The following is a 26,329-nucleotide window of genomic DNA, read 5'->3' on the forward strand; positions in this document are numbered from 1 at the left end:
TGGACTGTCACGTGCTCCTATCACGTGATAGTCGCTCTCTAAACGGACCTAGCTAGCTGCTAGCTTTTACTATTTTTGGTCCGTAAATAAATATCCCAAAACGACCTGCCTGCCAGTCTGGTGTTTTTGACTGCAATCGAATCATCATCGAAAGTCTGGTACTTTTTTCTGGATGACGTGGCAGACCAGGTTCATCTAACTTTGATAACAACTAACTACTAAACGGTAGCAGTTGGGTCTAACCATGTTAAACTACAACGCGCGTATCACGTATGTATTTCGAGAAGCAAATATGGTTGTTAACGTGGAAAAAATTTTTATGCACTGGCGGTGCTTTTTTCAGAAGATATGAATTGTTGATATTTATAAACAATTTTTCTCTTAATAACTAAAAAAATATATTTGATGTTATTCAACCGTCCGAACTGTTGATATTTATAAACAATTTTTCTCTTAATAACTAAAAATATATATTTGATGTTATTTAACCGTCCATTTCTTGTTGGTGTATATATACATCACTGCACTGAATAATGTGTTGAATTCGGTCATCAATATGAGAGTCTTGTATCGATTAAGTAATTGGTGATAATCGGTATGCAAACCAAAAATGGCTAATTTTAACTATAGGAAACAAATTCGATAATGGGAAAGAAAAACTGCTTTTAAAAAGCTGGATTAAAATGACTAGGAAAAATAGATATGGTGATGATTGGTTGGTAAAACCGTATCATTTTGTTGATTCATAATTTACAAAAATGGCAATGGAGAGCTTGAGAAACTGATGAAATTCAACGTTCTAAATCCGCCTCCATGTTGCCGTATTAGGAATGACTATTTACCTGGGAAATACATGACAATATGTAAATTTTACATATTTTCAGTTTATAATGCAGTGCCGGATAAACTACCATGGTAATGTAGCAAAATCAATCAGAACTAAAAACGTTCATATTTACCTGCTTACTAATTCTTGTGCAATGCTTCTTGCATGGTTCAAATACTGAATGCTTTTTGTAAGGTCATCACTAGATATTGCAGTTTTCAGATTTAGAAAGAATTCCTTGTATTCACCACCAATTTTATCCTCTTTAACCTGATTCTCCCGTCCACAAACGTTGGTGGGAGATCCCAGCATTTCCTCTTGCACTTCTTCTTTTTGATCTATTGTCAGTGATTTTAACAACCTCTTGTTGCCATATCTATTTCTCTCTCGGCTTCTTACTACTGCCTCCAACCTATCAGCCATGAAAGTGGCTCGTCTGATGCAAGAGGAAGGTAGCTGAACAACAAAGAGTGCCCAACTTAAAAACACAATCAAGTGATATAGTATCCATGATGGGACAGAGAAAGAGAGAGATAGATACCTGAGCAAGCTCTGCAACCTTGAATCCAAAACTCCTCTCTGAAACACCAGGCACAAGTTTATACAAGTATGTGACATCTTCATTTTCAGATGTCATGTCCACTGTACCTCTATCCCGTTCTGAAGTCAGGTAAGAAACATGGTAAGCCCCCACTGAGCCTGGGAATTCAGTTCTGATAGAAGCAATTTTTGGATAGTGCGTGACAAAGAGGACCATGCATCTTTTCTGCTGTAGCAAATGATGTAATGTAGCGTAAGCAATAGCCACACCATCGTGTGTGCTGGTGCCTCTCCCAAGCTCATCAATGATAACCAGTGAGCGTGCTGTGCAATTGTGGAGTATGTGTGATGCCTCGCTTAGTTCTTCAAGAAAGGTGCTTCTCCCTTGTTGGATACTGTCAGAAGCACCCATTCGAGTGTAGATGCCATCCAACACATGCAGTTTTGCCAATGATGCTGGTACAAACGAGCCAACCTGAAAGAATCAGAACACACTCACAACAATTAGATATTCATTCCATTAAAAGATAAGCAGAAACGAGAGGAAAAAAAGAAAAGGAAATACTTGATCAATATGTCTAGCTTCAGACAATTATAACTGGAGTACCCTTTGGAGAGCATTATGCAGAAGAGATGCATATACATACAAAGAAGAAGAGGACCAGCTAGTTCCCGTTATTTATGTTTCTATTAAGCTATAAATGCCTCCCAGCATATCAATTAACAACATACAAATATTCACTAGTAGCATGCAAGTGAATGTAGTAGCCTCAACCAATCCCCTTGTATCACCAAAACATAGAAAGGTACATTGGTGGAGCTCCTAGTCTTACCTGTGCCATAATAGCAATGAGAGCAACTTGACGAATGTAACAACTCTTTCCACCCATGTTGGGCCCAGTAATTATCTGACAATACTCTCTGTCAGTATGTAAATCTGTGTCATTTGGAACAAAGTTGTCCTGTAATGTCGTCTCTAAAACCTGGTCACAAGAATTGCAACTATCAAAGAGAAGACCACAATGACGATGCAATATATTCATATCTTAGTACAGCTACAAAGGACGGTTTTGAGTTATAATATTTGATATATGCAACATTTTTACACCTAACTCTTCAATTTTAATAATTTCTTCAGAAATCAACTGTCTTGGCTAAAATCAGCAGAACAAACTTGAATTGCAATAGTCTCTAGGTTGAAACCCATTGTTTCTCAATGTCAATCGAAGTACTAAGATTACATTTTGTATCATATAATAGATGTAATTGCTCAAAATGCAATTTGTGAAGTAACCAATAATGACACTTAAAAGCAATTGTAATAGCTAGCTATGTTCTTAAACCAAATGAGCATTATACAGGTATCAGTACCGGGTGACGTCCAGAACAGATATGTATCTGAACAGGTTCATCATCATATACGAACACTGGACGCACATAGTTCTGCAAAAGATAAATTTTACACGATTATAATTATTGAACATCAAAGTAAGTTGCAGAATGAAGCATGCATTTCAATTAAATATGCAGCAGATGGTACTATACCTTATTTCTTGAAAGCACAGCAAGTGAATGTAGACAATCTAAACTGGCTAGTGCCTGAATAGCAGCTTGATACTCGGCATAATATTTACTGAATCCACTTAGAAAGCTATCCCAAGCAGCACGACAGGCAACAGTGAGTTCCTCTTTTGCAAGGGCTAGATGATCTAAAGCAGTCAAGACATCAGGTGGGTGATACCGGACTGTTTTTTTGGTGCTATTAATCTTAACCCAAGTTGAAGGCACCTTTACATCTACAGCCAACTGCAGGCAATATCATTTTATATTAGATATGTTAACAGATCCAACTTGCACATTGAGTGTTCATATGTATAAATATTCTCAGAATGGAGTTCAACTAACTACCTCTATCAAGTGTGTTGTCCCGGACACACTCATGAATTCCAACTTACGCATTCCAAGCTGTTTGCGGTATAACCCAATGAGAGAATTCAATTTCTCATTTGCCAATTGAACCTCCTTTCTTGCTTTAGCAACCTAAACAGATAAACATGACAGAGTCTAAGAAAAATGAATTTTTAGCATATATTAGCCAAAGATAGATGTGACAATCAGAGTGTTAAACTCCTAGTACAAACCTCAGGAAATTGGCCATCAGAAATGGTGATTAGGTTCTGTAGATCCTGTTGGTCAGCTGCTTCTTTGTTAAGTGTAGACAATAGTTTTGCAGCATTTCCAATTATACTGGATGATGAAGCAGTCAATATCAACTTCCTCAACAGCTCAGAGCACACAGTCTTTCCTCCCAAAAAATTTTCGCTTCCCTCCTCTTCAATTTGAAGTTGCTGAAGTTGTTTTCCGGCATGCAAAATAGCTTGAATAACTGCAATGAACTGTACAATCCCATTATTGAAAACTGAACCAGCTAGGCGAAGAGAACTATATCACTAGCTTATTTATTATATGATTCATGTATTCATTATATATATACTATAATTAATTAATTATTATATATGACAAGGTCAATTAAACCAGAAGACATCAAATTGATGATTTACAAACAGAATGGCAGGATAGAGAAGAACCCCTGCATCACCTCAGATGGAGTGGCAGTCCGATGAAAGATCCTTGTTATCCCACGCTGAATATCAGGTAACCTTCCCAGAGTTGTAAGAACTGAAGAAAGTATATAATTGAACTCTGGTTTCAAGATTGTTACGTGACAATCATCTGCATCTCCCCCTTTAATAATCTGACAAGCTTTAGATGACCCCATGGATTCTGCAATCTCAGAAACAGCATCAAGACGAGCAGAAATCATGTTTCTATCACATAAAGGGTGAGTTACCTGTACCATGCAACAGAACTATCAACTACTGAATAAATGAAAAACTAAAATCTAAATAGAAACAATAAACAATTTGCATGACCACCATACCCAGTGTCTAAGAAGCCTTGAACCATATATGGTAAGAGTATGATTCATACACTGCAGCAAGGAGCCAGACTCAGACCCATCATTGCTGTTCTTCAATACCTATGGGCATGTTTCCCTAATGTCAAAATAAGGTATGAAAAAGAAATTTAAGAAGAGGAAAAACTATTGCAGCTTTCAGAATATAGGAAAAGCATCATTTCTATATCATGGCAATTACATTACGACAAACAAGACAAGGCTCCAAATTTGGAAAGTTTCTGACTCTGCCAACCAAGTAGCAACATGTAATAGTTCTCTGAAATAGTTTGTATTACATTCTTTTCACAAATATTGATCAATAAATTCAACTTTAACACATTGACTACTGAAAATAATTGAATAGATGACACGGATTTATGACTGCCAACAGATCCATGTGCGTTGGAGCCTATTGCAATTAGTATAAGTAAATTCCATGACTCGTTGCGAAAGTGGACAACTGGCTGTCATCCTAATATATCAGGTTTGTACAACTGTACATATATCAGTTGGTATTTTGAAATCTCAAAATATTGATTATTGAAAATACTAAAGATACCTCTAGTTGTTGAAGTGCATTGGCTGAGAGAGTCATTTCCATGTTGCTTGAGAATGGCCTGAAAGAAGCTCCCAGGTGAAGGATCCTTTCTAAACCAAATTGCTTCAGATGACGAATAGTTAGGGCCAGTGCTTGGACTGCCAAATTTGGCAACTTCATGATTCCCTTAAAAACAGAGGGAAAAAACATAAGAGTTGAGGACAAGAAGTGCAATAACAAGAAATACGTTCCACAGGTGTGGTGTATGGACCTTATAGTCGAATAATGCAAGATACTAGCATAACATGAATGGGAACCTACTGCCTAATGGTAAAATGAATGGCAAAGAAACAAACAAAAGGTTCTAAATCACATAATATATCAAAAAATAGAATACCTCAATTCCCATGTGATGATTACCCTTTTCTATAACCTCTGAATTTATCCTTGTTTGATCGCCTAAATTATCTTCATCCATGTTTTCATATAAAGACATTACTTCAGCCAGAGCACCACCGTCTTTGACGCAATCCCGCGAGACACGCTCCACGCGGACATTTGAAGCAGGTCCAGCAAAAGCAAGTAACATCTATATGAAAATAATCACAAACCCATCAGTCAAACTCTGTAATGCAATAAAGAGAGAATGCAAGCTTGGATAGCCATACATCTCCCTAACTTGCCTATAATCAGTACGGTTCCAAGTTCCATCATTACAGACTAACAAAGTAACAGAGATTTAGTTGCAAGTTAACATTTCTACGGCAAAAGACTATATACCTTCTCGGTTTGTTTCGAAAGAGGATCCCCAAGAAGCAACTCAGCAGGAGACAAGCTCACCACAAAAGCCTCAAGCCCACTCCTCATAAAATTATCACTAAACTCTCCATACACAACATCCCCAGTCGAAATCTCCACGGCAACAATCCCAATCCTAACTTCCATCCCCCCATCACCTCCACAACCCACATTCCCACTCTCATCCACCACACAAGCCAAGTAACTACTCTCCCCACCACACCCCTCCTCCCCTCCCCCCACATCCTCCGCCGCCTCCAGCGTCGCCTTCGTGTACAATGCCGACAACCCCCTCCCAAACGGGCCGCCCCGGTTCGCCCCATGGGCCTTGATCGCCGCCGTCTCGGTCTGCTTCACCACCCCCACCTTATACCCAGCACTCACCAGCCTCCTGACGTGGACATTCAGCCGGAAAGTGGGCACACTCGCCGTCAAGAAACTATGATCCATGTGTGCATAAATCCCCAAAATTCTCGCCGCGATTTCCGCATCTTCTCCGAAAAACCGGTACCTGTAACCGACTTCCACCATGAGAAGCACGTCAGAGTACCTCTTTTTCAGGTCGACGACCTGCCGCTCCAAAGGTGTCAGATTAGGGTTTGAGGGATTGGGGGTGGAAGAAGGCTGGGGGATGTTGGTGGAGGGTTCTAGGAGCTTCTGGAGGAATCTCTGGTGGAGGGAGGGATTGGGTGTGGGTGTGGGGGGTATAGGGTTGTGGGTGTGGGGAGAGAGCTTGGGGAGTTTGGTGGGTTTTGGGGAAGAGGTGAGTTGGGAGGAGAGGAGGCGCTTGGAGGGTGAGTAGGTGACGGTGGCTGTGATTTTGGGCGGTGGCGTTGGTGGGTTGTTAGGGTTTAAGGGTGGGGCAGAAGAAGAAGAAGAGGATGGAGGGTTTTGGGGTTTGGACTTGGGCGCGAAGAAGCGCGATAATACTTGCTGCTTTTGCTTTCCCATTGGGGAATTTGCAGCGATGGTTTTTGGGGGTTTGGGGAGTGAAGAGAGTGATGAAGAAGGAGGGACGGTTTTGTTGATTTGGCGCGCTCGGTTCAGGTCGCAATGTCGTGTTGGATTGGAAAAGCGACATGTCGTATGTGTACTAACTATGAAATTCAAAATGCATTTTTTAGGGCTCAATATTTCTACCACACGCATACAGAACTTAAGAAGTCGAAGTTAACAGCTTGAAGACCATATGTTCCCTACTAGTCAAATTGTTATGATGAAATGATGTGTATCTGTCTGCCATAAAGTTAGTCTCATTAGACAGGATGCTTAAATATGATATTATCGATTTCAATCATAATTTTGAAAAAGTGACATGAATGATTTGAAGTTACTAATTAATCATAACATGTTATGTTGTACAACACAAGAATATTTTTGTATATGTATAAAGTAATAGAGAAGTATATACAGTAGTTTACTTTACTCATCTAATTATTCTTGTTCTAATTTCTTTGATTTAACGAATACCTTAACGTGATTTATTTATAGGTCCTTAGTCACTCAACATCATCATCATCTTAACAAAGACATTATCCTTACATCCCCTTAATTTGGAAAGATCGAAGAATTGTGCTTCATTGATTTTGTTTATGGGCTTGGGCTAAAACTAGAAAGCCCAAAGGACAATGATTGAAACTGATATCCACTTTCAAGTAGAAAATGACTTGTTCATTGATCCTTCCCCATACGCATAGTGAGCTTAATTAATAGTTTCTGCATATGGATCAGGTAGAAGATAAAGTACTGGATAGATAAGAATCTGTAGCTGTAGCTGTTTCTTTCTATCCGTTACATATTATGGTCCATTTTTTCAAACTAACCCTGATGTTGTCACTATTAGCTAGTTTGGAAGGAACTTAATTAAAACAACACTCTACTGACTGTGAATTTAAACACTGTTCAGTTTAAGGAATAATCTGTAAACGTATTGAATCCAAGATCAGAAAAAAGCTGCCTTCTGCAGGCTGTACATCTTTGAGCCATCATTTTCCAACTGTAAATACCAAATTTTTCTACTTAAAGTAGTAAATGAAGTTTCCGGTACTAGCTAGCCTTCATTTTTTGAACGTGTTTAGGGTATTCCGATGTAGATTTTATCTTCAAAGTTTTTAAACGTGTTAAACCATGATGCTGAAAAATACACAAAATTAAAGCTGATTCTCCATTTTATGTCCATATTACGAGCCTTAATTAGGGAAGAAAAATGCTTTGGCTTATAGCCTTATAGACTTGCTTACGACGGTGCTTTGAATGATGGTGTAGTTTGGAGGAGAATCTTGCCTACTCTTTCGGCGGAGTATGGTAGGGAGTTGGCTTCTAGAATCAATTATCATTTCTCTTGGTCTGAGTTTGTTCCTTTTTTTTTTTTTTTGGTTACATGAGTTTGTACCTTTTTGGTTTGTTATTTTACAGTACATTTGGTTTGTTTTCCTCCTTGTTTTTCTTTTTTTAGGCGGATTTTCCTCCTTGTTTTACCTTTCTTACTTTGCATTGAGTGGGGCTTGTCTACCTCTTTTGGGGGAGGTTTCGATCTAGTTCCCCCCTACGTGTACTTTTTGATTGCTTTTATAAAAGTTCTAATAAGGGAGGAGTGGTGGGCTCCTGGTCCTCTTTGGAGTTGTGTGAGATAAGCATTGGCAGATCATATTATTTTGGTATTCAAATCAGAGGCCAGATCTCATGTTTGTTTGAATTAGGTTGGGAATATGAGCAAGGAAGTAAGTGAATGCATATATTTATGAGGTGGACGATAAAAGGTTTTGCTGAAACCACGTAATGCATAAGGGGACAGCACAGGCTGTGGCCACACCATCTTCCATGACCAAAATGAGGCAGAAATCCAACCAACGCTGCGTCTACTTCTCTTGTGCCTCCTTCTCCACTAGCTCTTTACTGCAGTTTTTATTATTAGTGTACCAAATAATAAATATGCACATCCCATCTTTCCCTTCCTAGGTTTATATATACTTATTTCGCATGCAGTATCTGTATATGGTATGAAACTATGAACTGTATTTTACGAAATTGGTGATGGAATACCATAAAAGCCCATGACACACTGATCATCTTATGCAATAGTTAAAGGTTGATTCTTTGATGCAATGAGAAGATTTTGCTAGAGAAACACAGAATTTTCAAGGAATTATACTATTAGAGAATGCTTAATTTGGCAATATGCTTGAGGATTAACAACCCATCAGTGTTATTTTTAGGGCTGGGATTTGGAACCGTAAAACCGAAGGAACCGCACCGAACCGCACCGAAAGTGTCGGTTCGGTTCGGTTCTACGGCATGTGTGTTTGCATTTTTCTCGGTTCGGTTCTTGGAGTTGTATATTCGGTTCGGTTCCGGTGCTTGGTTTTAAAACCTCTTTGGAACCGAAATACACATGTCATTGTATAATTGGATAATAAGGCCAAGCTTATTTCTGTAAAATAGACCCTTTCTCATGTGATCAGGTCTTCCAAATGCGATCAGAACCTTCCATTTTATCTCATAATCTCCTATCCATTCGATCAAAACCCTAAATTATCTCTTCCCTCAAACTCTCAGTCTCTCATTCGATCAGATTCAGAGACTCTCTCAGTCTCTCACTCTCTCAGTCAGTCAGTCTCCATCCTAGATCACTCTCTCATTCTCTCAGTCTCCACTCTCTCAGGCGCTCAGCCCAGACGTTAGCGACGAACCCAGACGAGCGAGCGAGACGACGAACCCAGAACGAGAGAGCGAGACGAACCCAGACGAGCGAGCGAGACGACGAACCCAGAACGAGAGAGCGAGACGAACCCAGAACGAGCGAGCGAGACGAACCGTTGCAGGCGAGACGAACCCAGAAACATCTCGTCTTCGATTTGTGTTGGCCATCTGCGATTTGGTTGATACAGCTCTGCCTGGGACTTGGTTGATGCAGATCCGTCTGCGATTTGGTCAATGTAAGCTTCAATCCTTTCATTTTTCTCGCTATACTCTCATCACTCTGCAATTTCCCGTGTGCATAACTGCTGGTTTTCTTGTTTGAGATGTTTATAAAAAATGGGAATGGTGGAACAAGGCTAAGGGCAAGGACCTAGGGTTTCTAATTAGTAATTAATTACTTACTGAGTTATTATGAATCCTCAAGTCGCCTCTGTGTTGGATGCATAATGGACTGATGGGGTATTACTTTATATTAAGGTATATGTAGGATCGAAGCTCATATGTTGAACCCATTTCTGATTATTACTGCACTTTGTTTCCTTCAGTATTTCACTCAAACTAAAGAAAAAAATAGTATAAAAAGGGACATTGGAAAAATTAGTCTAAGTTTTGAGTTCTCTCATGAATGAAGTTTGGAGTTTGACATGCATATCATTCTTAGCTCAAACTATTAATGGTGAGTTTTAAAGGCTCAGTTCATGTGAGTTTGTCATTAATTGTTAAGAAAGTTGAGATGACTCAATTATTTTCACTGTCATAATCTAACTGTGATGGGTTGGTGGATTGAATTACATAATAAATGCATGAGTTTCCTCGAATACCAGCAGTTGCAGATCAATTCATGCATATGCAGCAGTTACGCACACGTCAAGTTGACAGTAGTTGCAGATCCATGTTGATTGTTGAGATTTGATGCCCTAGAGTTAATTCTGCTACTTTAATTTGTGTTTAGTTCTTGTGATTCAGGGGTAACTGAATGTGGCTTCATGTCTATCTGTTTGCAGGGAGGAGATTGAAAAACAAAAGGCTCATGAGCGATACATATGGTTGCACCGTTGCAGGAGCAGGGAAAAACTGAACAAGCAAAGAAAGATTTAGCCATTTAGGTAATATGCAAAATTGACATATTATAGCTTCATTTTTGTGAAATTTGCGTTTGCGTTTGTGTTTCGCATCCTATTCTATTGTGATTTCAAGTGTTGGTGGATTGATATTGTATCTGTTTCTTGCAAGATCTAAGCATATGTTTATTCAAGAATAATCATGATCAATGATAATGATGCAAGACTCAGTGAAAAGGAAGAGAGTGAAAAAATTGGGCCTTATAAAAGCTTCAAACTTTTGAATAGTTTAGGGTGAAAAACTTGGACTATATATAGTTATGATTTCCACTAGAATAGAATATCCAGAATGTGAGAGATATCGAGAGACTATACAGTAATGTTTCATCATCCACCTACAGTTCTGAATTTTCAGCTTCAGCCCCTACAACCAAGAAGAAAAAGCAGAAAAAATGATCCAATTCACTCAACAATCAAGGCTGCACAAAGGTCTGAACATTTTTGCTTCATTTGAAGTTCAATTTTTTTTTAACTGTCCTAATATCATTGATTGCAGCTTCAAATTCTGCATGCAGATTTAATATTGATGGAAGCCTTGTTGCATTGAGGAAGCCATGCTGGAAATTTGTTTGAAGTTGTGCACTTTGATGAAATGTTGATGAACTATTTTAATTCAAGTTATTTGTTTCCGTTGGAGACTTTCAATTCATTTTAGTTTACTGCAAATTGATGCAGCTGCATTGTTCTGGATGGACTATGGACAATCTATTGCTTATTTTTATTTGTTGCAGTTTGCTGGAATATGTATAATTGTATATTGTTGCATACTTGCAGCTTTGCATTGTTCTACAGTTTTGCTTTGATAGTTTGAGAATTGTTGGAAATTGCTGATTTGCAATTATGATGTTGAATTGATGATTGTTATATATGTAGATAATGTTGAGCATGAATGAGTGAATAGATTGTGGTATTGTGCAATGTTGAGTGTGTGTCTGGAAAACAGGAAACATGAAACTAAAAATGGCTGGAAAGTGGTATTTCATGCCAAACTGACAGTTTGGTTAACATAGGAACCGAGGAACCGAACTAGGACCCGAGGAACCGTAGAACCGAAGAACCGAACTAGGAACCGAAAACCGAGGAACCGTAGAACTGAAGAACCGAACTAGGAACCGAAAACCGACCCGAACATAGTCGGTTCGGTTCTACCTCGGTTCTTGATCCCAAAAACAGCAAATCCGAACCGATAAGCCATAGTCGGTTTCGGTTCCGGGTTGAGTACTGGAAACTGCAGAACCGACCCGAGGCCAGCCCTAGTTATTTTGATCAAATTTGTAGAAATTACACGTGATAGCATAGAATGATTATTACCTCATCGATGGAAGGTTCTTGTAATGAGAAGTTTCCACTAAATAATTAAAATTTTGACAAAACTCTATTATCTTGAGTGATGATTTAAAACCATTTATACTTCAAGTTGCACTAAATAACTTCAAAAAAATTGTATGATGTATAAGCTAATAAACAAGCAAATTTCGCCTAAGTCTTTCAAATTTAGCTACATTGAGTTGACCGATATACTTACTGTGATCAATCAAACTTCGTAAACACCTGCAAATTGTTAAGATATTCACTTATCTAAGGAGTTCAGTACTCGAGATTTGTCTTATGCAATAGTATTGGCAATACTGGGAAGATGAAGTTGAAGGAGAATTTTTGAGTTTCAAAATCTATAACAAACAACATAAGACTCCTCCACCACCGCTACCATATCAGTTTTCGAACTCCTTCAACTTATAGCATGTTACATATTTACACGTCCTTTGACACCAAGGGCATTGATGTAATTTAGGGAGACATCACGAATATATATGAGAAAAGAAGCAGATAACAAAACATGGAGTAAAGAACGCATAGAAATTTGCAAGTATTTTATCCACTTCCTCCATGAATAATATGAAGGTCCTATGCTAGGGTACGGGAGCCTTTGGTTGGTACAGAAACACCCCCAATGCCTCCAAAACTTAACATCTCCACCACCACCGCCCCTTAACCATGACTGGACGATGAACCCACCATTCCATTTCCCAGTCCCACAACCATTCCAAAACCAGAACCAAACCCAAAACCCAGACCAACAACAAGTTCAAGATAACAAACCCACCGCCGATGATCATCATCTTCATAAGTCCAGGTTCGAATGGGACTTCACTCTCTCCACGGTCGTCTCCTCCCCCACCTCCACCGGCGCCGTCTCCAACACTCTCGGAGTAATCGAGTTCGACCCATCGGAAACTGTTCTAGCCACCGGAGGCATAGCCAGGAAGATTAGAATCTACAGCGTCAAGTCTCTCCTGCCGAGTCATGAACAGCCTAAGGACGACGTCGTTTCGCTAGACCACGCTGCTGCATGCGACTATTACATTTGCACCCCCGCCAAGCTCAGCAGCCTCCGCTGGCGGCCCGGGTCGAGCGGCCGGGTCCTCGGGTCTGGGGACTACGACGGCGTCGTCACGGAGTACGATCTCGAGTCCCACCTCCCCATCTTCGAGCGCGACGAGCACGGCGGGCGCCGGGTCTGGAGCCTCGACTACTCGGATTCGGATCCGGTTCTCGGGGCGTCCGGATCCGACGACGGGACCCTTCAAATGTGGGACCCGCGGTGCGAGGGCGGGGACTGTGTGGCTAGAGTGGCTCCTTCCGAATCGGGTAACCCGGTCTGTTGCGTGGAGTTCAATCCCTTCGGTGGGCCGCTCCTGGCCGTCGGATGCGCTGACCGGAAAGCCTACGTCTACGATGTGAGGAGAATGGCGGGCCCGGTTTTGAGTTTTGACGGCCACGATAAGACCGTGACGTACGTCAGGTTCCTTAACGGCCGTTCGATGGTGTCAGCGGGAACAGACGGGTGTCTGAAGATGTGGAGCGTGGATGACGCGCGGGAAATTCGGACGTATTCGGGCCACACCAACAATCGGAGCTTTGTCGGGTTGTCGGTTTGGAGAAACGGTGGGCTTCTCGGGTGCGGGTCGGAAAATAATCAGGTATTTGTGTATGATGTTAGGTGGGGTGAGCCTGTTTGGGTGCATGGGTTTGGACCAATGGGAAGCGAGGGTTGTGATGACCGTGGGTTTGTGAGCAGTGTGTGCTGGCGGCAGATGGGCGGTGAGGAACAGTGCACCCTCATGGCGGGTGGATCCGATGGGGTTTTGCAGCTTTTTGTGGGTAGAAGAAAGTCATTAGCTTCGGATTAGACGATAAAAATGGCTTAATTCTAACCCATTTTCCCTAATTACTTCGATATTTGCCGAAAAATACAAGAGAATTTACAGACACCATTTTGTTCGGAATAATTGATGAGATATCTTTTAACCTAGAATCTCTCTGCGGGTGTGCTCTATTTACTGTTCGTTCGTACTCTCTTCTATTAATTGTTCTTGAAGCAATATTTCATAAACGTGGACTGATCATATGTTAATTGCATAGCATAACTAAAATCACATGTATTAGTTTGTTATTGATTTCTGTAGCCATCTTCTTGACGTGTGTGTATGTTAGTAGTAAGTTGGAGACGCTCACATGGTGGTGTCGAACGTTTGGTATATATATGTACTTGCATGAAATTGAATCACTACATGGCTGCAATTCAATCCGTAGATGCGTTTGTTCATCTAGATCTATTCTTAATTTTTGCTGTCTGTTCAGATTTGTTTTGTCTTAATTTGTTCATGTATTCTTGCTTCATTTGTTGTGATAAATACATGTTGGATGCAGAAAGCCATAAATGTATGGCTTGTAGTAATTAACTGTTGCAGTTCTTCAGGTATGCAAGCTGAAGATTAATTCATAAGCTAACCAAACCTAAACCAAAATAACATTTGATGGAGCTGTACATGAATTTCCTATGTTGTTTGCAGCAATGCATATGTGTGCATAATATATTTTTCACAGTGTTCTTGGCATATGATATAGCTGCATGCACAACATAATTTGTAAACTTTACTCTCATGGTTGTAATTTGAATAGTCCAGGACATAGGTTTAGGCTAGCTAATGTAATGTTGGTAGGTTCTTACACGAGCATCAAGAGAATCATTGACTAAAATGATTATGAAAAAAGCTAGATTTAAGCTCTTTATTCATCGAAGATATTTGAAACGTAACCGAAAGATTATAATAAATTTTGTTTGATCATGATCTTCTTGGAATATGCATGACATACATCGTTGCAAGTTCTTCAAATTAGTTGCACAAGCAAGAGATTATTGTCTTTTCATGAGCGCTAAAGCAATAACTATATAGATCCGGAAGATTGTATTGCGATCATATCTATCTGAATCTTCATACCAAATGATAACAATTTTTAGCCAAAAGAAAAGAACAAATATATAGGCACATATATGCATAGTTGAGATGCCACCATATTTCCATATTGAGTTCTTTTGAATTTCTAAGTTCACACAAAGAAAGTCTTGTTAACCATACCAAAACAATATAGCAAAGATTAGTGTCGTGGATGATCTACATGTAAAAACATTTGCAAATTTGACATGCAACTTATTTAATCACTCAAAATATGTACTTGTATCTTTGTTTCTTCATTGTGCTCTTAGATTTTGAACATTTTTCGGTAATGACAAAATTTGTTTAGATTAATTCAATTTGTGGAATTTTTTCTAACATGTTCTTGAAGCAATAGTTCATAAACGTGGACTAAGCATATGTTAATTGCATGGCATTACTAAAATCACATGTACGTAGTAATTTGTTATTGATTTCTATAGGCATGTTGTTGTTGTTGTCTATGTATGTTAGTAGTAAGTAGGAAATGCTCACATGGTGGTGTCGAATGTTTGGTATATGTAGTTGCACGAATGTGGTGCCACTGCAATCCCATCGGTCAATATGTTTGTGCATCTACTTCTGTGTTATTGATCATCGTACTTTTCACCGTCTCTGTTCGGGTTTGTGTTGTCTTTTGTTCATGTATCTTTGCTTCATCTGTTGTAATATACATGTTCGATACAGAAAGCCATATATGTATTAGTGTACGACTTGTTCTTCATTAGATTGTACCAACGTACTGTCACAGTTCTTCAGGTATGTATAAGCTAACCAAGCATATAACATGCATATGGTAGAGCTGTACATGAACTTCCTGTGTTGTTTGCAGCATTACATTAGGGTGCGTGGATTATCTTTCATACTGTTTTTGATTGACTTCCTCGATTCCCCTCTGCGTGGCAACGATATGATAGAGCTATAAAGTATAATTTGTAAACTTTACTCCCGTACGGCGTACGCGTTGTTGTAATCTGAATAGTCTAGGACACAGATTTAGGCTAGCTAATTAATGTAGTGTCGGTAGGTTCTTATACGAACACATCAAGCGACTCATTAGCTCAAATGATCGAGAAAGAGATTTGATCAGTTATGTCATATGAAAAATATTTGAAATGACCGAAAGACTGTCTAATTGTAATCAACTTTATAACTTGATCTTAATGTTCTTAGAGATATGCAGAATATGCGTCATTGCAAGTTAAATTAGTAACACAATAATAAATTATTGTATTTTCAAGGGGATTAATGCAATAATCATATCGACAAGTTATAAATTTAGAAGGTTGTTTCAGTACCGTATTCATCTAAATTCTCATATAAGATGATAATTATCTTTAGCTAAAAGAAAAGAAAAAACTCGTAAGCATGTGCAGAGTGAAGACACTGCTAATGTATTGTTGGTACATATATGTTCGTACATGAGCATAACTAGTTCGAATGATGGAGAAAGAAATTTAAGCTTTGTTATCAAAGATGTTCGAAATGACCAAAAGATTGCCTTGTAATAAAGTTTACTTGATCTCGATCTTCATAGGGATATGCTAGACATAAATTGTTGAAGTTATTCAGATTAGTTGCACATTTGCACAAGTAATAAAACATTGGATCTTCATGAGCCATAATGCAATATAGATCTAGAAGGTTGTATTACTACCACATTGAAATAAGTTCTCATACCAAATGATAATAATCTTTGGCTAACGCCTAAAACGAAAAAGAAAAATTATGAAAATTACTATAATTGTCATATGTATGTAGAGAGCTAAGATACATAAATAAAGTGCAATATATATACACACGAGTTTTTTTTTTAAATATTAATACCGTGCATAAGAAAAAAAAAATCTCGGTAACCACCACCAAAATAATATAGCAAAAATCAGTATCATGTATATATATTTTCCAAATTTGTCACACTTTTTATTTAACCAAACAGGAGTGTCCTTGTTTATAGTGCTCTTAAATGTTGAACATTTTGATGACGACCAAATGCAATCAATCATCTCCAAAACGATCCCCCTAATATAAATTTCAATTGTAACTATGCACACTTCAGAAAAAGAAGAAGAAAAGATTTTGTACACAGTTACACACCGCATAACTATTTTCGTAAATAGGTTTCTGAAAAATAAAAACAAGTAAAAAACATCGCATAATTGGGAGGCACAGGCCTCTTGACCTCCACCGTTCGATTCAACTAAGTGGACACGTGGCAGCCCCTGGAGGAAATCAAACGGGGAGAAGACTGGTCCGTGATGCGGATTGGTGTTAAACGCGACTAGAGAGAGAACCAAAAACCCAGGGTTTTGTTTCTTCTGGGTTTGAATCTCTCTCTCCCTCGAAGTCTCACACTCCTCGCAGATCAAAAATTCTCGGAGCCAAAACAGAGAGACCGGAGATCTCCTCGGAGCTGTAAAAATGGTGACGTCGGCGGTGGTCAACACCTATCCACTGTCCAGCTACACCTTCGGGACCAAAGAGCCCAAGATGGAGAAGGACACCTCCGTCGCCGATCGCCTCGCTCGCATGAAAGTCAAGTATGCTCCCTCGTTTTTACTTTCTCTCCCTTCCGATTATTATTTGAATTTCACTATCCCTGAAGGTTCTTTATGCTTTTCTTATGAACCCTAATTTTATTTTCTTGTGTTCGTTTCTGAATTCACAGCTATATGAAAGAGGGGATGAGGACAAGCGTCGAAGCTATTTTACTGGTACGTTCTCAAAAGGACTTGGTAATTTTGTTCGGTGAAATTGTAAATTTTTTCTTTTCTTTTCAAAATGATATAGGCAATTGAAGCTCCTTTTGTGAAGCCTGAACACTTATCTAAGATGCATTTTGGATGATTAACCAGATTTATAGTTTTAGGAACATTTGCTATTGTGCATGACTTCATTTTATACATGATGCATCAACCGAGCCGCGATAGATTTAGGGATTTTATACTTGGGTGGGGAAAATAGGCGAATTTTGTTTGTGTGTTCAATGGTTTCTGAGAAAGGTCGGCAAATACTTAGTAATGGGTATTAGCAGGCTATTAGCTATCGTTTTAATTTTAATTTGATTAGGTCATGTTTTGGTATAGTAGGTCTCTAATTCCCAATATTCTTGCAAGCATAATTCATGTGTGAATTGTGGCGTGGCTTGGGTGGATGAAGATTGGGCGTGAACTTAGTTTTGATATATACATGTAGGTGTTTGCATTATTTCCCGGGGCTCAACATGTTTTTCTCGATTGTGCAGGTACAGGAACATAATCATCCCCACATACTGCTTCTGCAGATTGGAAACACGTTCTGCAAACTTCCTGGTGGACGACTGAAGCCTGGGGAGAATGGTATGGGCATACCCTTCACTCCATCCTTTTTATGGTCTATGCGTGATATTGCTAAAGGCTAAAACCTTTTCTTTTGTTGTTTATTTTGGGGTGGATCTTGTCGTGTTGCAGAGATTGAGGGGCTGAAAAGAAAGCTCACCAGCAAACTTGGTGCTAATTCAGCAAACCTTGTCCCTGATTGGCAGGTACTGTTATTAAGTGTTGATAAGAGAGAGATAATTTAAGCCTTATTAGTGGAAAACACGAGAAATATAACTGGGAAGGAAGTTGTTTGTAAGTTTAATAAGGCAATGAAAGATGTGTGAAAGTGCCAGAGCATCAAGAATGAGACGGATAATTGCATTTTAGGTGCTTCGTTAGTGTTAGTCTTCATAAAACTGACATTGGTGTATGGGAAGCTGCAATATGTCAATCTAACATGCCACCAATTGTATTTGAAGTTCTGAAATTTAGTTATTAATATAGGCATATATCCTACAACCTTAGCAAGCTTGCAAAAAACTACGTGCTCTATTTTTGTTAATGCCTGTTGCTTACCTTTTGAATCTTGATGCAGATAGGAGAATGCGTCGCTATCTGGTGGAGGCCAAACTTTGAAACCATAATGTATCCATATTGCCCTCCTCACATAACAAAACCAAAGGTAATGACCAACCCTGTCTACAACACAAACAATGGAATATTGTTTATGTTGCTTCCCAATCTTTGCCATGTACTGATCTTGCCCTATGTTTGTAATGCAGGAGTGCAAGAAGCTTTTCCTTGTTCACTTATCTGAGAGGGAGTACTTTGCTGTGCCAAAGAACCTAAAACTCCTTGCTGTTCCGTTGTTTGAACTCTATGACAATGTTCAGGTATGATAATTATATGGCATGCTTCTGTTATATAATCTTAGAATTGGACTTGTGTTTCTGTGTGAATTTTAAGTTCCAATGCTGTGGCTACTTCTTGTTAGAATGGTTTACCAAATATTTATAATGCCTCGTGGATATTTCGCTTACCCATCTTCCTATTGCTGTAGTCTATAGGATTAAAAACATTAATATTTCTTCTTCCCATGAATTTTATCTTCTTCTTCTTGTCCTTTCTGTTTTTTTTTTTCCTGATGTACAATCTTCATTATTCTGTTTGTTCTCATGATGCATATTTCTCAATTGCAGAGATATGGGCCTGTTATATCTACAATTCCTCAGCAGCTTTCCAGATTCCAATTCAACATGATCAGTTCATGAGTGGAGGATGGAACTTTGAAGTTACTGGGATAGAACTCTCCAATATAATGATGATCATATCTTAATATCATTGCATGGACTGATAGAGCTGAAGATCTGGACATTATTTCGTTGCTTAACTTGAGTTGGTTAGTTTTGGATACAGCTATCCAGATGGCTGAAGTATAACTTGTGATATGGTCAATCTATCTATATTGGTCACTATTATTTGCTGATGGGTTTGCATTACTCTTGAAATTTTATTTGACCTATGTTTGTATTGTGTGTTGTGCAAGTTCTTATAGTTTTAGTCTTAACAGTAAAGATACTTTTGTTTCTTCCCCGCAAGGAAAGATGTTAATTTCTGTTAGAACCGGGGAGTGATACAATTAGTTGTATTAGTGATGATTCAAGATTATTTTGGTTAAGATTTCGTAGCAGAACTTATTGTGCTTCACTGTATTGTAATGACGGGTAGGACCGTAGGACAAGGATGTATGTAGGGTGTACGTGGCAGCTTGTAACATTTTGTATCTTGCATTTCACAGCTTTCTCATCAATTTCATTTTGAGAAACCTCGTGACATGTATTGATCTTTGTAGAATTCGCCTTTGATCAATGAAATTCTTTCTAGAAGGTGTTTTCTTAAAGATACAAGGTTTGGTACGTTCTTGTTCCATGTCATGCTTAATATCTATTTGACTATTTGCATGCCAGAGGCCAGCCATAAAAAGAGAAGGGCTCATGACTATAAGAGTATAAGTACTGAGCACTGCTTGAGCGGCCAAGCCAATATTTCTCATCATTTTCACATTTACATAGCTTTGAAAATGATTGAATCCATCTGTATGCAAGACTTCAAGGAGCATAAACATGACTATGCCCTGTGTTCTTCCAAATATTCTTTTCTTCCATCATTTCTCTTGCACTTTGAGCCTCCGGCCATTGCCCTACTGAGGCATGCATGTTAGCCAAGAGCACATAAACTCCTGATTCATTTGCTTCCAACCCTGTAGCTTTCTCTATCACTTCCTCTGCCAATTGAAGGTGACTTATACCTCTGCAACCGCCAAGCAAAGCTCCCCATATTGCTATGTCAGGCATATACGGCATTGCCTTAAATAGACGTACTGCTTCCTCCAACTGACCGTTTCGGCTCAGTAGGTTAATTATGCAGCCATAATGCTGGAGTTTTGGTTCAACCCCAAAATCCCTCTCCATGGAATGGAAGATTCTTTCACCTTCCTTTACTAAGCCTCCATGGCTACAAGCGAATAGAGCAGCAGTGAAGGTGAAGTCATTTGGCTTCAACCCTTTTTTTTGCATCAATGAGTACATCTTGATGGCGTCTTCTGTTCTTCCGTGGATAGCTACAGATCTAATCATAACATTCCAACAAAATACATCCCTCTTTCCCATCTTGATAAAAAGTGTGAAAGCTCTAGTTATAATTTTATATCGCCGCACTTTGCATACATATCGATAAGGGCAGTCCCCAAAATGGCTCCAAACTGAGACCAGTCTTCTATCAAGTAGTGTACCCACTTTCCAAATTCTAAAGCACCCAACTGAGAACAAGCCGATAGAACAGAAACAAATGTGTATTTGTCCGCAATTTCACCACCCGATTGCATTTGGAAAAGAGATCCAATGCTTGTTCAAGTTGTCGATGCTGGGAGTAACTTGAAATCATAGAGTTCCATGAAACCACATTCTTGCAAGGCATTGTCTCGAAAAACTTTCTCGCTGTCATAAGGTCTCCTGCAGCGGCATACACTCTGATCATTATTGTCCATGATACAACATCCTTCTCGGGCATCCGCTCAAACAAATCTCTCGCATTGCCTGCATCCCTTACTGCAGTGTAGCCGGTGATCATCGAATTCCACGAAACAATGTCCCTTTCAGGCATGACATCAAACAGCTTCCTTGCACTCTGAACATCACAAGCACTCACATAAAGTGAAATCATTCGGTTCCATAATTCGATAGTTTTCACAGACACATCATCAAACACCTTCCGGGCATCACTCAAATCCACTATTTTAACGTATAAATGGAAAATAGCATTAGCAACTGATAGATTGGACTCAAACCCACCCTTCACAATCCGGCAATGCACTTGTTTGCCTTTTCGGAACCAACCCAGTTTAGAACAGGAGCTCAACACATACGGGCAAGTGAAGTTATGGGGTTTGAGTCCTCTTTGAGGCATTTCATCGAACAGGTGCAGGCATTGCTCAAAGAGACCATTTCCACCATACCCTCTAATCATAGCATTTTGAATCATGATGTTATTACTGAACTGAGCACCCAGTTGGGAATATATGAGATTGGGATATTCCATGGTTCCAAACTCCGTGCTCCGCCAGAGAAATTTGGAGAAAGTTTGGATGTCTTGGTTGAGTGAGGTAGTGAGAATGAGGGCATGTATTTGCTTCAACTGTCTGAATGTGCATTGCGGCAGTAATTCTGAGAGTTTGAGCTCTAAGAAATAAGCCATGCCATTCACTTTTTGCCCCTTTGTTGTTATTATGGAGAAAACTTACTAGTGGGTTTAGGGTTTAGGGTTTAAGGGAGAGTTTGTCAGAGTGCGTAAGAAACAAGGACAACTACTCCAGTATTCCATTTGAGATACGAAAATATATGCAAAATCCAAACAACTTTAATTTCTTATTATTGGTCTATAACTTTATAAGAGCCATCTTTATTAATTAATAGGAACTGATAATGATCACTGTCTTTGCTTGATCTCTTTGGCTTTGTTTAGCCAAAACGAATCTTAGGAAATCAAATTTAAAATTGAATCGTTAGTACCCCGAAACACTGTCACGGAATGAATTCAAGTTTCAGGAACCAGATTGTTCCCTATCATATGTATATTCCTTGCATAATTGTCATAGCAATGTAAGTTCATCTAACAACCAACAAAATGAAGGACCAGAACGGACCAGAACAGAGTCAACCTTAAGAAACCTTCAACATATCCAACTACCCCCCTAGGGAACAGAATCTTGATGGAAGCATGCAAGTCGTATTTTTGGCTTGTAAGACAAATAGCTATATATTTTGGTGGATTAAAATTTCTTATGCAACAAGTTGGTGTATATTTGACCCAAGGAGTTTGGTCTAGCAGAAATTTGACTAGGTTTGCAAGTTGGTGAATGTGAGTTGGATACTCAAAGAGCTCCGGCGCTCGATTATCCGCTTGTGAAAAACACATCTTGGGGAGAGCTTTATCCAAATCAGGTTTCAGCTCGGAGTCGTAGCACACTTTGCCACCATTTTATGTAACCAAAAAAAAGTTTGTGTAGATTTGGATCTTGTTGTTTAATGTTTACATGGAGTCCTAGTGTTTTAAGCGCATTCATGAATCAAATTTAGTGGGTCTTACACATTACACTTTTAATTTAAATACAATAATAAGCTCACCATTTATAGAGTACTTTAAAAAAAAAAAAAAGGTATAGAGTATTTTTTTTTTTAAACGTGTAGAATTGACAAACTATCGAAACTTCAAATGAACTTTTCTTACAAATATTATTGTTTTTTACTTTAAAAAATCATAAATAAAAAAATCATAGTGATTTTTGAGTTTTGTCCGTTTGAAAAGTACTTAAAAATCATTATTCGAGGGTGAAAAAGTTTTTGTGAGAAAATAATAATATGCAGTTTTGGTCAAAAATCATATGCTATAGTTTCCAGTTTTGTACACAAGTTTACCCAATATCTAAGATTTTTTTTTTTTTAATCAAGGAAATAACTTTATAGATTAGAACTCAATAGAGTTGATTACAATCATATCGTAACACGTCTAGAACACTTTCTGGAGCATCATCCAAACAAGAGAAACTTGTGCTAGCCTCAAGCCAGAATGACCATTACATACCATTCCGCTGCCATATACAGACAGAACAAGAAGATGTGGTAGTACCCACAGTGGTACATAGAAATAGGTCCATTCATTAAACACTCCATGCTCCGCCATTACAGAATAGCTTGAATCTTCCTTCAGTACTGCTCCAAAAGATTCGCTAGTACCATAGGTGACAAACACAGATGTAGTTCAAAATAACCCTCCGGGATCCCAAATACGAAACCCTAAAGAATTAGAGTCCATGAGTTTGGTCCACAAACAGGCCCAAATACAAGAAGTATCCAAACATAACTTGGACACCCAAAGTGTTCCAACTAATTTGGGTCTTGGACATGAGTTGGACCAACCAACAGATTTGGGCTGCACATTGGGCCTTGAAAGAGATCTGGGCACCCAACTCAAATCTCACCGTCCTTCTCCTGCACCGATCACGATCGCCGCAGCACGCACAGGCTGCCAGCCGGCCTCATGTTGAACCCTTAGACGCGAAGCCCAGGCCACTGCGTTTTGATATCTTTGCGCCGTCGTCACTGCCGTGAAAGCCAACGTCGTGTGCCTTAGTGACTTCGCCATAGATCCGACCACCGCGGATCGGAAAGCATAATATCCTATCACCCCTAGCAGCTCCTCGGATTTGCTCAGTAATCCTAATTTCGACCACACATCCTTGAGCGGCTCTAGTCCTGCCCGAGCCCGACCTGAAATATCCATCCCAGCAATTAGACACTGGAAGGCCATACTGCCCCAACATCATAGGCCGGTTTTCCTCCGAGATTCCTCTTGAGAAAAACGGAGACCTAGGTTGATTGATTCAATATGCCGGAGAAATTGATGTGGTTGGGAGTTAGCCGAAAAGAGATGCCTTTGGAGGGCTGAAAGGCCATGAAATGTGGAGAGAAGAACTCCCCTTAGAGAAGAGGTCGGCATCGGCCGCCATTGGAGAACCCCAAGAACGGGGAGTCTAGGGTTTGGAGAGAGCATATTTTTTTTAACTCTTTTATTAGCACCTTACCAAATATATGAAATAATACCCAATATCTAAGATAGTTATGTGTGTTGTATTTTAAATTTTGAATTGATATATGTACTTCTGTGAAAGAAAGTCTCTAACCCAAAAGAAAATAATAAAATAGACCTCATAAATAGGTCATTTGAAATCATACACAACTTTGTGAAAGATAGTCTCCACCCAAAGAAAAAATGACGAATGAATTCACTAGCTTCTATTTATATAGAAAAAAAAAAGCATACCAAAATTTCATGATTATATGATAATAATGAGAGTAATGTAAACACCTAAAATTAAAAACTAATAAAAACCTAAAGTCAAGATAATACCAACATTGACGTCAATCAAGCTCCATAACATTTGCCATATAATTTTAACTATTACTCTATTAGTGGCAGCTTGTGTAATTTTTTTTTTAAAAAAGAGAATATAATATATATCTTAGTTGACATGTTTTGAATGTATATGGAAAAAGAAAATATGGGTGGGTTTCACCCACTATTTCTTATCAAAATTGGGTCTATGATACATTTCCCCCAAGTATTTTTCAGTTACAAATCATAAGAATAGTGGGTAGCATACAACAGAGAACCCTTTTATTTTAAAGATTTTCTTTATTCTTTTTGAAATGAAATGAAGTTTCATTTTTGGTTATTCTCGCTCGTCCATTTTTTTCTTTTTCATTCAGTAGTAAATATGAATGAGATTGATACGAGTTCTAATGAAAAAGATTGTCAGTAAGCCAACTCCTTCAACCCTCTGTATACAAGTCATTGAGTTCTTTTTTTTTTTTTTTTTTTTTTTATTTATTTATTTTTTTTTTATTTTTTTGTCATTGAGTTCACTCATGGAATAAATATAAGTTTCAGAAAACCAGATTCTTCATTTTTCCCTAGTTAATATTCCTTGCATGTTTGTCACAGCAATTTTTAAGTTCCATACCAAAAGTCAGAACCTTCAGAAACCTTCACCATATACAGCTACCCCTCTTTAGGGAACAGATGACTTTCAGTCATATTTGGCTACATTATGGTAGAACGAAACTTCTACTGCTAGAACTTGGTGTTTAGGTAGTTTTCTCTGCAATTTACCCTACAATTCACTATTCAAAACTTGTGATTAACCAATTTATGACGATTCTGATATGCGTCATAGCTTCAGTTGTTTGTACTCATATTCTAAGTCATTATTTAATTAAGATGGCCAATGAGTTTAATGAACTAAAAGCTAGTGAATGATCCAATCATTTGCTTGCTGTCAATTTCTTTTGTATCACATAGAAGCTTCCAAAGAAGCACATGATTCAGTACCAATTACTTTATAAAGACCAAACTCAAGAAGCCAATGTATCCGGCCATCAGTTCATGACATAATTCAACTGAAATACACATAAAAGAAACTACTTTCGCACTCAATCCATTTTAAAGACAAGGGGGAAAAGACAATCTGCTTAAAACAAAGTGCATTCTGAATTATATATATTAGTGTCTGAACTGAATATCTAGCATGAAGTTTAGGATTATACTACTGTTGAAAATTCAGATTAAGTTGGGATAGAAAGTACTGAAGCAAAACAGTATGAAGTGTTCTGGCAGAAAAATGAGAAAAGCTACCATGTTACTAAAATGAAGCTCTTCGAGATCTTCATCACTTTCTAGCTTAGATTACAGTTTTAGAATGTTCTCTAACTACAAAGCACCAATCAACAAGCAATTTCTCTGCTGAATGGTGTTTATACTTTACAAAACACTCTTCTTTCATTGAGAATTTGGCGGGATTAATTACATACTGCTTGACATAAAAGAATGGAGCAATCATAAAAGTAACACCTTTTACCTTAAACCCTTGAACTCTGATGCTGGAGACTTCTGATGAAGTTAATATTTGGCATATATTGTATGGTGTAAATTACTTGATTTTGATATACTGCTATATATATAACAAGATGTCATCTTATTCTCTTAACTCAAGCACTGAGTTTGACTCACAGGTAAAGGACAAAAAAGATAACCCCATTGCAGTCTTTCTTAATTTAATATCAGGGGGTTATAATACAGAAAACTGAAATGATAATTTTATCAATGTGCTAGCTCATACTTGCATTGTGAACAGTTCAATTAGCTGCAACTTGATGGT

The 26,329-nt window shown here is 38.5% G+C and overlaps 4 protein-coding genes and 1 pseudogene across 5 annotated transcripts; 2 read left to right on the top strand and 3 right to left on the bottom strand.

Moving 5' to 3' along the window:
• Positions 1 to 648: 648 nt before the first annotated feature.
• LOC112176623 (DNA mismatch repair protein MSH3) lies at positions 649 to 6,922 on the bottom strand. Of its 2 annotated transcripts, XM_024314679.2 has the most exons (13): positions 5,644 to 6,922; positions 5,261 to 5,452; positions 4,885 to 5,049; positions 4,308 to 4,406; positions 3,966 to 4,217; positions 3,508 to 3,762; positions 3,275 to 3,406; positions 2,912 to 3,172; positions 2,738 to 2,809; positions 2,200 to 2,349; positions 1,368 to 1,841; positions 960 to 1,282; positions 649 to 842 (listed from the first exon to the last, which is right to left on the bottom strand). In XM_024314679.2, exons 1-13 carry the CDS (start codon positions 6,808 to 6,810, stop codon positions 839 to 841), a joined length of 3,546 nt encoding a protein of 1,181 aa, XP_024170447.2. In that variant the 5' UTR covers positions 6,811 to 6,922; the 3' UTR covers positions 649 to 838. The 2 variants fall into 2 exon arrangements, with proteins under 2 accessions (XP_024170447.2, XP_024170512.2); XM_024314744.2 differs by lacking the exon at positions 4,308 to 4,406.
• Positions 6,923 to 12,304: 5,382 nt separating this feature from the next.
• Positions 12,305 to 14,074, top strand: LOC112196755 (WD repeat-containing protein RUP2). Its single transcript, XM_024337177.2, has one exon. It carries the CDS (start codon positions 12,389 to 12,391, stop codon positions 13,670 to 13,672), a length of 1,284 nt encoding a protein of 427 aa, XP_024192945.1. The 5' UTR covers positions 12,305 to 12,388; the 3' UTR covers positions 13,673 to 14,074.
• Positions 14,075 to 17,027: 2,953 nt separating this feature from the next.
• LOC112176822 (pre-mRNA cleavage factor Im 25 kDa subunit 2) lies at positions 17,028 to 19,941 on the top strand. The gene is made up of 7 exons (XM_024314933.2): positions 17,028 to 17,298; positions 17,427 to 17,472; positions 18,003 to 18,096; positions 18,208 to 18,281; positions 18,653 to 18,739; positions 18,840 to 18,950; positions 19,257 to 19,941. The coding sequence occupies exons 1-7, from the start codon at positions 17,180 to 17,182 to the stop codon at positions 19,326 to 19,328; spliced, it is 603 nt and encodes a 200-aa protein (XP_024170701.1). The 5' UTR covers positions 17,028 to 17,179; the 3' UTR covers positions 19,329 to 19,941.
• A 209-nt stretch (positions 19,942 to 20,150) lies between these two features.
• On the bottom strand, positions 20,151 to 20,747 carry LOC112176893 (pentatricopeptide repeat-containing protein At5g43790). Its single transcript, XM_024315045.2, has one exon. It carries the CDS (start codon positions 20,724 to 20,726, stop codon positions 20,166 to 20,168), a length of 561 nt encoding a protein of 186 aa, XP_024170813.1. The 5' UTR covers positions 20,727 to 20,747; the 3' UTR covers positions 20,151 to 20,165.
• Positions 20,720 to 21,962, bottom strand: LOC112176752 (annotated as a pseudogene).
• Between the last annotated feature and the right edge of the window lie 4,367 nt (positions 21,963 to 26,329).

This window comes from Rosa chinensis, chromosome 1 (assembly GCF_002994745.2).
Source record: "Rosa chinensis cultivar Old Blush chromosome 1, RchiOBHm-V2, whole genome shotgun sequence".
NCBI classification, from domain to species: domain Eukaryota; kingdom Viridiplantae; phylum Streptophyta; class Magnoliopsida; order Rosales; family Rosaceae; genus Rosa; species Rosa chinensis.

What these genes read in the sequence shown, in the direction of transcription:
- LOC112176623 (XM_024314679.2), bottom strand. Translation starts at nt 6,810, where the DNA reads ATGCGTGTGGTAGAAATATTGAGCCCTAAAAAATGCATTTTGAATTTC. An exon ending in CAAGGCTTCTTAGACACTGG is followed by an intron (nt 4,218 to 4,307) that starts GTATGGTGGTCA and finishes TGCATGGTACAG; the next exon opens with GTAACTCACCCTTTATGTGA. An exon ending in TCTGTTCTGGACGTCACCCG is followed by an intron (nt 2,350 to 2,737) that starts GTACTGATACCT and finishes TCTTGTGACCAG; the next exon opens with GTTTTAGAGACGACATTACA.
- LOC112176893 (XM_024315045.2), bottom strand. Translation starts at nt 20,726, where the DNA reads ATGGGAAAGAGGGATGTATTTTGTTGGAATGTTATGATTAGATCTGTA.
- LOC112196755 (XM_024337177.2), top strand. Translation starts at nt 12,389, where the DNA reads ATGCTAGGGTACGGGAGCCTTTGGTTGGTACAGAAACACCCCCAATGC.
- LOC112176822 (XM_024314933.2), top strand. Translation starts at nt 17,180, where the DNA reads ATGGTGACGTCGGCGGTGGTCAACACCTATCCACTGTCCAGCTACACC. An exon ending in GCGTCGAAGCTATTTTACTG is followed by an intron (nt 17,473 to 18,002) that starts GTACGTTCTCAA and finishes TCGATTGTGCAG; the next exon opens with GTACAGGAACATAATCATCC. An exon ending in AACTCTATGACAATGTTCAG is followed by an intron (nt 18,951 to 19,256) that starts GTATGATAATTA and finishes TCTCAATTGCAG; the next exon opens with AGATATGGGCCTGTTATATC.